This window comes from Stigmatopora nigra, chromosome 7, assembly GCF_051989575.1.
Source record: "Stigmatopora nigra isolate UIUO_SnigA chromosome 7, RoL_Snig_1.1, whole genome shotgun sequence".
Lineage (NCBI taxonomy): Eukaryota > Metazoa > Chordata > Actinopteri > Syngnathiformes > Syngnathidae > Stigmatopora > Stigmatopora nigra.
Genome location: NC_135514.1, coordinates 12702832 through 12713792, shown reverse-complemented (window position 1 = coordinate 12713792; position 10961 = coordinate 12702832). Strand labels below are relative to the sequence as shown.

General features: G+C 41.3%; 1 protein-coding gene across 5 annotated transcripts; it reads right to left on the bottom strand.

The window, feature by feature from the left end:
- Positions 1–23: 23 nt before the first annotated feature.
- On the bottom strand, positions 24–10857 carry cnot3a (CCR4-NOT transcription complex, subunit 3a). Of its 5 annotated transcripts, none has more exons than XM_077721091.1 (18): positions 10613–10857; positions 9974–10044; positions 9764–9831; positions 9618–9692; positions 8735–8824; positions 8541–8669; positions 8374–8469; positions 8068–8287; positions 6747–6880; positions 6513–6569; positions 4125–5007; positions 3941–4046; positions 3729–3870; positions 3176–3275; positions 2902–3097; positions 2691–2823; positions 2482–2607; positions 24–862 (listed from the first exon to the last, which is right to left on the bottom strand). In XM_077721091.1, exons 2-18 carry the CDS (start codon positions 9996–9998, stop codon positions 764–766), a joined length of 2679 nt encoding a protein of 892 aa, XP_077577217.1. In that variant the 5' UTR covers positions 9999–10044; positions 10613–10857; the 3' UTR covers positions 24–763. The 5 variants fall into 5 exon arrangements, with proteins under 5 accessions (XP_077577217.1, XP_077577219.1, XP_077577218.1 ...); XM_077721093.1 differs by having other exon boundaries at positions 6747–6874; XM_077721092.1 differs by having other exon boundaries at positions 9974–10029.
- Positions 10858–10961: the final 104 nt, after the last annotated feature.

The window sequence follows — 10961 nt, the reverse complement described above, 5'->3', positions numbered from 1 at the left end:
AATGATGCAGTACTTTTGAGAGGTTTAACTTAAAAACACACTTTATTGGTAAAGACAGAGGGAGTCAGAGACCAGTTCAATTGCATAGCAATTTAATCCAAGTCCGTTAAGGACGCTATCCCTGTCACAGGGAGAGGCCTTCGAGGTGGCTCTCCGTCGGTTTTCCTTTCACTGGACCACAACAATATCAATAAATCTATTGATAACCGCTCACTATGTCTAATAGTGACCATGACAGGCATTTGACGGGGGTCTTAAAACGAAGCCAAATCTACACACCGTAACTAAAACGTCCACTGTAGCTCCCCGCTCTAGACCAGAAAGTTACAGTAAATAGAATATAGGGCAGTTTACTTGACAATGTTCGCGTGTCGAATTTAAAAACAAACAAAAAAAAGGGGGTGGGGCTAGGCGTCCAGGTTTGTGTTTACACAGAATGTTTTTTTTTGTCAAAGAAAAAAAAAACAAAAGCCTGAAACGATAATAAACATGCATTTGAGGAGAGGGCGGGGCTGCGTTCCTAATGCCACATAGTCGGTGTGCGCACACAAACGGGCACAAGACGTGCGACGAGGCGGGAGACGCCGACGTTTTATACAGACGCCGCTCTCCGTTTTATTTCATTTTTTTTTTCAAGGTCGTCGTTGTTGTTGTTTCTACTACACATCACAATCTCTATCCACAGTTTTTTTGGAGTTCAGTCTTGGAATGTCGACAGCAGTACATTTGTGTCTGGGCGTACTCCGGCTCGGGCGGGCGTTGGTCACTGCAAGTCTCGGTCTTCCAGGTACCTGTACTCGAAGGTGAAGCCCTCCTTCTTCCGCTGGCCCCACTTCTCGTAGTCAAAGTAAATGTAAGTGCCCTGTGGATAGACGGAGAAACAAAGTTAGTGGCCATTCACCAGGTAACTACTCTTCCTTCAGATATCCATTAACTGTGTGAGTGAGTGTGTATGCATATGTATACATACATACAAGTATGTATACATACAAGTATGTATACATACATGTATACATACATGTAGACATACAAGTATGTATGTATGTATACATACAAGTATGTATGTATGTATACATACAAGTATGTATGTATGTATACATACAAGTATGTATGTATGTATACATACATGTATACATACAAGTATGTATGTATACATACATACAAGTATGTATACATACATGTATACATACAAGTATGTATGTATACATACATGTATACATACAAGTATGTATGTATGTATACATACATGTATACATACAAGTATGTATGTATGTATACATACATGTATACATACAAGTATGTATGTATGTATACATACATGTATACATACAAGTATGTATGTATGTATACATACATGTATGTATGTATGTATACATACATGTATACATACAAGTATGTATGTATGTATGTATGTATACATACAAGTATGTATGTATACATACATACAGGTATGTATACATACATGTATACATACAAGTATGTATGTATACATACATGTATACATACAAGTATGTATGTATACATACATGTATACATACAAGTATGTATGTATGTATACATACATGTATACATACAAGTATGTATGTATACATACATACAGGTATGTATACATACATGTATACATACATACAAGTATGTATGTATACATACATACGTGCATGTATAATACATACAAGTATGTATTATACATACACGTATGTATGTATACATACGTACAAGTATGTATGTATACATACGTACAAGTATGTATGTATACATACGTACAAGTATGTATGTATACATACGTACAAGTATGTATGTATACATACGTACAAGTATGTATGTATACATACGTACAAGTATGTATGTATACATACGTACAAGTATGTATGTATACATACGTACAAGTATGTATGTATACATACGTACAAGTATGTATACATATATACAAGTATGTATACATAAATGTATACATACATGTACATACATGTATGTATACATGTATGTATACATACATGTATACATACATGTATACATGTATGTAGACATACATGTATGTATACATGTATGTATACATACATGTATACATGTATGTATACATACATGTATACATGTATGTATACATACATGTATACATGTATGTATACATACATGTATGTATACATACATACAAGTATGTGTGTATGTATACATATATACATACATGTATGGATACATACATGTATGTATACATGCATACGAGAATGTATGTATACATACATGTATACATACATGTATGCCACAACACTTACGCCGCCAAATTTGTTGATAACTGTTGTCTTGGTTGGTTGAATAAATTCTTGTCTGGAAAAAACATTCATGCGTCCTGACATCGCTTTCTTTTGACTATGTACATTTGCATTTGAAAATGTGTGGTGTGGTTTATTCTATCGAGTTCAATTTCAATGGATTTAGACACGCGTGTAATTGCTCGAATTGTCTGTCGAGTTGCACGTTTGGCACCTGTTCAAACTCATCGGTGATGGTCTTGGGCTCCTCGTGTCTCTGGAACCACATCATGTACTTGGTGTGAAACCTCCACGACTGCTTCTTCAGCGCTTTGGCGGATAGATACTGCGCCTTGGTGCCCTGCAAAAGATCAACCGACCGCCAGGTTACATACAATTCATCCACACCTCGACCGAAGGAGGTCCTTTTTGGACCGCGCTCACCTCCAGGTAGTAGAAGATGAAGAAGAGCGTTTCCGTGGACAGTCGCTGGTAGAACTCAATGGAGTCCGAGTGATGTGGTGGCATCTGGTAATGGAAGGGCAACGTGGGGCACGGGTTCCTCATCAGGTATTGCCTACAAACACGAGAATGTAAAGGACAAATGAGACTTGGACAATAAAGAAAAGTGGCCATTTTTTTCTCAAATTCTTGCCTGATCCTTTCCGAATCCGACGGATGCGGCATGTGCGTCCACGCCGACTCTTGCATGGCCTGCTGGTACAGCTGGTCTTTGGGCAGCGGGGTGGGTCCCAAGGGGCAGACGCCCAGCGACGGCGGGATGCTGACCTCGGACACGGACGGCTGCGGGGCGGCGGGCGTGCCGGGCGCGGCGGACGATGAGAAGATGTCTGCGGATGCATTAGTAGCATTGTACACATTTTAAAAACATGTTGATGACGAGAGGCGGTGGCTAACGGACTACTGACCTCGCTCGGTTAGGTGCAAGTTGGGAATCTCGCCATCGAGGCCCGAACCCAGGGCCGCCCTCTCCGCCATGGCCTTTAAGGAGATGAGAGGCTCGGGAGCCTGACGGCAAAGAAGCGCAAGGTTAGAGCAGCACCAACTATAAGTTATAGAATAAAGTATTTAAAAAAAAGTCAGAATATACACTAATTTAAAGTCACAATCATTGATATATAGTACTATACTGGTCAGAAACGAAAGTATATCAGGTATATATTTTTTTACATCATTGGAGTTTAACCCCAAAAAACTGAAAAAACACTGTTTGAATTGATGTGAATTAAAAATCTGAAGGAAAGCCTCACAAAGAAATATTTACAGCCAATTTCATAATCATATCATGTATATGTTAATGTACATTGATTTACCCCATTTTAGGACATCAAATTCAAGCAATGTGCAAAGATATTTCGAAATACTCAATCAGAAATACACTCAACACCAGTTCTACTTTCATTCAGACAGTTTCCGCATATATCAAATCATTTAAAATGCCAATCAACTGAAGCGACTCACCTTGAGGCCTTCAGAGGCTTGCGCGTAGGAGTGCGGCCCGTTTAGCAGGTTCCCTCCGCCTGGCGTGCTGTCCGAGAAAGATGGCGACGGCGAGCTGGGCGGCAGGGTGATGGAGCTGATTAAACTGGGGCCGTTGTCCAACCTGAGCAAGAGCGGGCGGCAAATCGTTAAGGGTGTATTTTGGGGGCGGAGTAACGGAAAGGCGGACTTACGGCTGACTGGCAGAAGAACTGAGGGACGACGGCTGGCTGCTTTGCGATTGGCTCGGGGTGCTGAGGGCCGATTCCGTCGAACTTTCCGCCACTACCGCACTGTAACCTGTGGAGGAAAATGTCTTTAGATTTTTTACTACAAAAAGTGAAAACAAGTGAAAAAAACAAGTGAAATTCCACATACTTGTGTTCCCATTCTGCTTGAGTCCACTAGGGGGCCGCGCTGGGGCATTGCCGATCATCCCCACGCCGCCTCCGTTGCCCCCCATCATGCCGACGGCTCCCGGCGAGGCGCCGACGGAACCTGGCGGCGCCTGGGAGACGGCGGGCGACGCCCCCTGCCCGGATACCAGACCCAAGATCCCTCCACTCAGCGATCCGTGTCCGGATCCCAGCAGTCCGAGCGCCGCCCCATTGGAGGAGGCGCCGATGACGGGGACGCCGCCGTCCGTGGAAACATTGGACGCCGAGCTCAGCCCCAAGCCGCCCGCCGCCGCTTGTGCGTAGGGAGCCGGCGTGGAGCCCGACATGAGCCCCGCCATGGTATTTAAAGACGAGGAATGGACGCCGAGACCTAGCGCCGACATCTGAGCGGCGGTGGGGGCGGTCCCCGCCATGTTGCCTTTTCCCAGAGCCAATCCGAGTCCGAGTCCCAGACCGGGGGCGGACCCGGACGAGGGCTGAGGCAGAGAAGCGGCGGGCGACGAGATGGGCGCGCTGGGCGTGGGCAGCGACGGCACGGAGGACGCCGGGAGCAACGGGTTGCCGGGCGGACTCGGGTTGCTGTTGGAGGGCGCCGGGGCTTTGGACAGGGGCGGGTGCTGTTGCTGGGCCGCGTTGAGGGGCGGGGCTTGTTGCTGAGAGGCTGCCAGATGCGGTTGTTGTTGGTGTTGTTGGTGCTGTTGCACGGCGCTGCTGAAGCTGGCGATTAGGCCGCTGCTGGTGGGGACCGCCGGGACTCCGCCCACCACGCTGGCCATGGAGACCAGGGACGAGGAGGAGGACGAGCCCGACGTGGAGGACGAGGAGAAGGAGAGTAGGGAGGGCGTGCCGTTCTTGACCGGTGACTGGAAGCGCAAAAAAGCGCCATGGAGAGGAGAAAAAAAAACACAAAGAAATGAGGACGCCATCATGGAATACTTGCTGTGCTAAGTGTACACAGATTTTTGGAATGAGATGGTTAGTAAAGTCAATAGAGAAAAGTATGGGTGGTTATTTTTCTTAAATATTGATATGGTGGGCTTATGGGATCTTTTTGGCAAAATATGGGGATTTTCAGATTTTGGCATCCTATTTTATTCAGTGGCATTTACAAGCTAAACATACAAAAATAAATCTTATTATTTTCTATTGCTTTTCAAATAGTGGTTAGTGTTTTTCAATTGTTATTTCTTGCAAAGGAATACAAAACACAAACGGCAAATCAACTATTAGCTTTTTTTATCACATATGGGAGGCGCTAGTGAGTCAAAAAGGAAATATTTTGCCCCATAGACAGCAATAGTAATCATAATAGCGGTTTCCATTATTGGTCATTATTAGCAAGGCTCAAAATTTCACCATGAAAAGCTGCAAAATCAAAGCACCGAAATTGTGAATAACACACCAGAAAGCCATTTTTCCCCTGATTAGAACAGCACAGCAGGTGACAAACCAAGCCACACACAAGACAACAAAGATTTTTGGGCGTCCATCTTCCCTCTGTAAAAATTTCACAGTGCTTTTTTTTCGGAAAGCGAGCTTTAACGGGAATAAAACGCACTTGAGTTACAATTATACTTAAACACGAAAAAACTTCAAATAATTTGAAACGTAGCTTTTACTTAGCGAAAAACTATCGGAAGCGCATGTAGTCAATTGTGCACTACTTTCGTCTTCTCTTCGCAGCAGCAATCATATGTCGCGCAGTAAATAAAATCCAAACTTTTTTTTTACTCCTTTCCCCATGATGGCGCCGTTTACTCGGCAGCCAATGGCAGTAGCTCTGTCCACTCTTATGTTTTTCATGTTTTACATCATGTTTTACATGAAAAATTAGAGGAAACATTGCCCAAAAACGATGCAAAACAAAGCACTTTGTCCATCTCTACCTTTTCCAACTAAAAAAAACCCAATACAACTCATTCCTAACTGGTAAAAGTATATCAAAAGATATTTGAAAAAAAAATCTGAAATAAAAACTAGCAAAGCTCCCTTTTTAAAAAAATATATACGAACCAGCGATTTTTTATAGGCCACATTTTCGACTACCGCGAACTCTGACGGACGTCCAATCCATCGACCAATCCCTTAAAAATCCCACTTTACGTGTACTACATCTTTTCCCCAAAACATCCGTGTACTCGCCGGCGCATTTCTTAAAACTAAAAACCCCAACGTAAGTGGAAGATGAGACAACCAAAACCAGAAGTCCCCAGCCGTGGTCCCACAGAGCATAAACCAAAAAAATAAATTAAAATAACTAAAAATAAAGCGCTTTTCACCCACATAAAGTCCCTCCTGAGGACCAAGGCTGAAGAAAGTACCACTAAACTGTTCATCTAGCCACACAGCACAGATGAGAGCCTCTCACCTGACTAACTTCACTGTCTGTCGACCGTCCCCTTTTCTTATCGTCCTCTGAGTTCTCCTATGGGAGGAGATACCTTCATGTGACAATACACTTTTTGGGGGGGGAAAAGGGATGGTGAGTCAGCACAGCACACGAGCCGGTGTGAATTAGGTAGGAGGAACGCCACTTTTGGTTCGAGGGAAAAGGCCGGTAAATCACGTAAAAAGGAGAAGAGAGAGAGAGAGGACGACTTACGGCGGCGCAGGTAGCCGGCGAAGGGGGGATGGGCGACGACGAGGTGGTAGACGTGGGAGTGCTGCTGGAGTGGAGGTACATCTCGTCTTCCATGTTGCCTTGACCTGATGGCGACGTAGCCACGAGTGCTGCAGCTTGGAGAAAACGGAGGCGGTCGTAAGAAAAAAAATGCCAGTGTTTTGATTTTGACACACGGGGAGGCGGGGCTTATGTATGCCAGGGTCAAATTTAATCTAATGACATTATGTGCATGCAGAGAAATGTCAAATGTATTTGACTCTAAGGAAGGCCCACCTGACAAAATATAGATATTATTTGAATTTGGCTGCTTCCTAAAATTGTTCATCTAGTTTTCTATACGGGAATCCTTCACCTGACAAATAATCCAAATTATGCAAAAAAAAACCTGTTAGCTTCTTCCGTACTGCACTATTGTTGACAAATGATGGAATTTACATATAAAGTACTGCTATACTTACAAAATATTCTAGTTACGAAAAAAGTTCTGGAACCAATGAATTTCCTAAATAGAGGTAGAACTGTATACAAATTTCATTTTTTCATTCATGTTTTCTTTGACCCCTGAGCCCTATGCGGTGTACATCTATGTATATGTATGTATATATGTGCTTATATATGTATGTATGTGTATACGTGTATGTGAATACTATTGGTATATGTGTATACCATGTGTATATCTGTATACCATGTGTATGTGTATACTATGTGTATGCTATGTGTATACTATGTGTATACTATGTGTATACTATGTGTATACTATGTGTATACTATGTGTACATGTGTATACCATGTGTATGTGTATACCATGTGTATATGTGTATACCATGTGTATGTGTATACTATGTGTATACTATATGTATGTGTAAACCATGTGTATGTGTATACTATGTGTATACTATGTGTACATGTGTATACCATGTGTATGTGTATACCATGTGTATATGTGTATACCATGTGTATGTGTATACTATATGTATATGTGTATAACATGTGTCTGTGTATACTATGTGTATACTATGTGTATACTATGTGTATATGTGTATATATATACATACACACATACATACATTTCAGCAAGAGGCTTATGTATTTATATATTTATTCATGTATTTACTTACTTATGACCTATTTATTTATGTCTATAATGTATTTTACTGTGTCTGTATTCTCACCCTCTTGCTACTGTGACAACATAATTTCCCAAATCCGGGATGAATAAAGTTACCCAATCCAATTTCATATTACAAACAACAGTAAAAAGGCAAAGCCGGGTAGTAAAAAGGCAAGAAACTGTACTCACGGATGTCTTCCAAGTCTAAGTCGTCGTAGAGAAACTCATTTTCCTCAAAATCGGGATCTTGCGACGAATCGATGTAGTAATCCACGTCGTCTTTGATCTTCTGAATGGCGTCCACCGGCACCGAGTCGTTGTCCAGCATTCGTAAGATGGTCTCCAGCATGCGGATGTGATACCGATGCCTTTCGATCAAGCGCTTGAGTTCCTCGATTCGATCTTGTTTCTGCACAAAAGCAAAGATTTCAATTGGAAATCAGAATCAACAAAAAATTGTAACTTTTTGTAGGGCAAAACTGGAAATAACTTTACCTCTTTATCCCCCTTTTTCTTTCTGGTTTGGACCGAAAGTGACTCCACTTCACTTTCGAATTGATCCACCTGCATATTTAGCGTGTCTATCGTGTTCTAATGGGAAAAAAAGTTGTTAGATTGAACAATATTTTAGCATAATAAAAAGATAACGGATATTGTCGTACTGTTAGCCACTGTCCCGTTTCTTCCTTTTCCCTCTGAGCCGGATCCACTTTTTGCGCCAGGCCCAGGCCTTCTTTGGAGTAGGCTTTCGTTTTTGTTTCCCGTTCCACCACCTTGAAGCGCTCCATTTGCTGGAAAGGTGCGACAAAAGGCCAGTGAGCATTTCGGGAATCGAACGATTAGCGATTAGACGTACCGTCTCGATGAGTTTGCGGTTCTCCACTAGCTGCCGTTTGTCTTTGATTTCGTTGGAGGCCACCCATGTTTTTATCTGATCTCTCAGTCGCTGCAAAAAACAGAATAAAACAAAAAAATGGGGGAAAAATTAATGAATCGCCATTGACGGTAATAGACGTCCAATACATTGCGAACAATAAATCCATTGTTGTCAATGTAGTATTTGTATTATTTGATAATCCAAAAATAGCAGTATTTGATTGGGAAATGACCATATTGACTTAAAAAATTTGACAGATGGCCCGGGTTAGCACAAGATACAATATATATAAAAAAGTGCATCCGTTAATAGTACATATGAAACAAACAGAAAAAAAGAACTAAAGTATTAACATACTCATCACTTATCATTACAGTAAAAAGTATAAAGTACAAAATCAAGTAAAAAGGAATGTGGTATTTAGAAATATTAAAATGTCATTTGAAAAAAAAGATAGAGGGGCTGTAAAACGGGAAAAAAAATAAGAGTGGGCAGAGCTAATCCCACTAGCTTCTGCGTGACGGCGCCACCTCGGGGAAAAAATTAAATATATAAATAACATTTTCAAAAAATTATTTGGACAACGGCGGCGGGCCGGATTAAAAAGCCCAACGGGCCATATGTGGCCCGCGGGCCGTAGTTTGGCCATTGTGGTTTAGACAATATAAATATACAATAATATAGTCAAATGAAAATCATGACGACACATTTTCTATAAACGTTGAGCCAATATAAACAAACAGTAATGTAAATAGTCAAATGAAAATCATGATGATACATGTTTTACTAACGTTTAGATGACATAAATAAACAGTAAACAGTAAAAAGTAAATAGTCCAAATCACTAATAGTGCCACCATACCTGTAGTTTTTTAATCTCTTTCTTAAGGTCAGCTTCATATTTTTCCTTCTGGTTGGCATTGGCTGCATTGTGAAGCTGAAAAATAGACAAAATAAATTCTCTATTACACATTTTTTTCTTCTCTAGCAGTCAAAAACACTCCTCACCTTTTGCCAAATGTCTTCAAACTGCTCTACACCTTCAGCTACTTTTTTCAAACATCGGTCAATCTCACCTAAGTGAGTAAAAACAACATTTAAATCCACAATATTTTTTAATGCACGTAAACGTAACATTTTATAGCTATGTTGCCTTAACTTTGTACGGGTTAGGAAACGAAACCTAATATTTTTTTCAGGCAGTTTTCAGTTCCTTACCTTGAAGTTTTCTTTTGTCAGCCATGGCTCTGACTACGACGATGTCCACATTCCGTCTGTCACAAAGTTGGCTATTTTAGGAGCAAAATGAACAAAAAGATGTAAAACTAGAAGCCTTACACAGCCTCACAGCATCAAAACCGAACACAATTAATTCATCAGCTCTCCTTGCACCGTTTTCATACCGACATTAATTCGAGTTCCAACACATTAACTACGCACATTTCAATGGACATTCAAAAAACAACAACTACATAACCGCCGGTTTTCCAAGTATCATTACACGATTTTAGATTTAGTCACATTCTGACAGATATGGTTAGCGGCTAGTCGGCTAACGTTAATGCTAACCAGCTGCTAAGATCGTCGAGCTCGCTTGGAAGAAGCGGCGCGATGCATTACGGTGTATGAAAATCACATTCATGCATTATTTTGTGCGTAGCTTTAACATAGTGGTTCTGCGTGGTATAATGCGTAATATTTCATAAAGCGTTCAAAAGCTGCTCGCTAATTTGGCTAAAGCAGAAAATGCTAACTAGCAACTCGGCTAGCCACATTTAAGAAAAAGGGAAACTGGGTCGAGGCGACCACCAAGAGTCACATTATTTTCCTTTTTGGTTGTTTTTTTACGACATTTACCTATAACATGGGCTTTCGTTTTTCTTTTTTTCAATAACAGCCAAAACTTATTCCAGAAAGTCTTCTTTACTTCCGAATTGTGTTTTCTTTTCGACAAGCTCGCTCACTGGGATGAAGCTCAGTGAAGATGGACGGTGGCTAGAAAAAAAAAAATCCCACCTCCGCACGAGTAGCCCGCCCTAATCGAATTCAAGCCCTGTGATTGGTCAAACTTCCTGTCAGTCAATGACGAACTTCCGCTTTCTGTTTGATAAATAATGACCTCGCGCACTAATGGGACGTATAATATTGATTTTTTGTCCTCGTCTGGATTTAAACAACCGAAATTCACAATAATGTTCATAAAAGA

Coding starts and splice junctions, on each gene's coding strand:
- cnot3a (XM_077721091.1), bottom strand. CDS start 9,998: ATGGCTGACAAAAGAAAACTTCAAG. Junction 4,047..4,124: donor CAAGCAGAATGGGAACACAA/GTATGTGGAATT, acceptor TTTCCTCCACAG/GTTACAGTGCGGTAGTGGCG. Junction 2,608..2,690: donor TCATCTTCTACTACCTGGAG/GTGAGCGCGGTC, acceptor GATCTTTTGCAG/GGCACCAAGGCGCAGTATCT.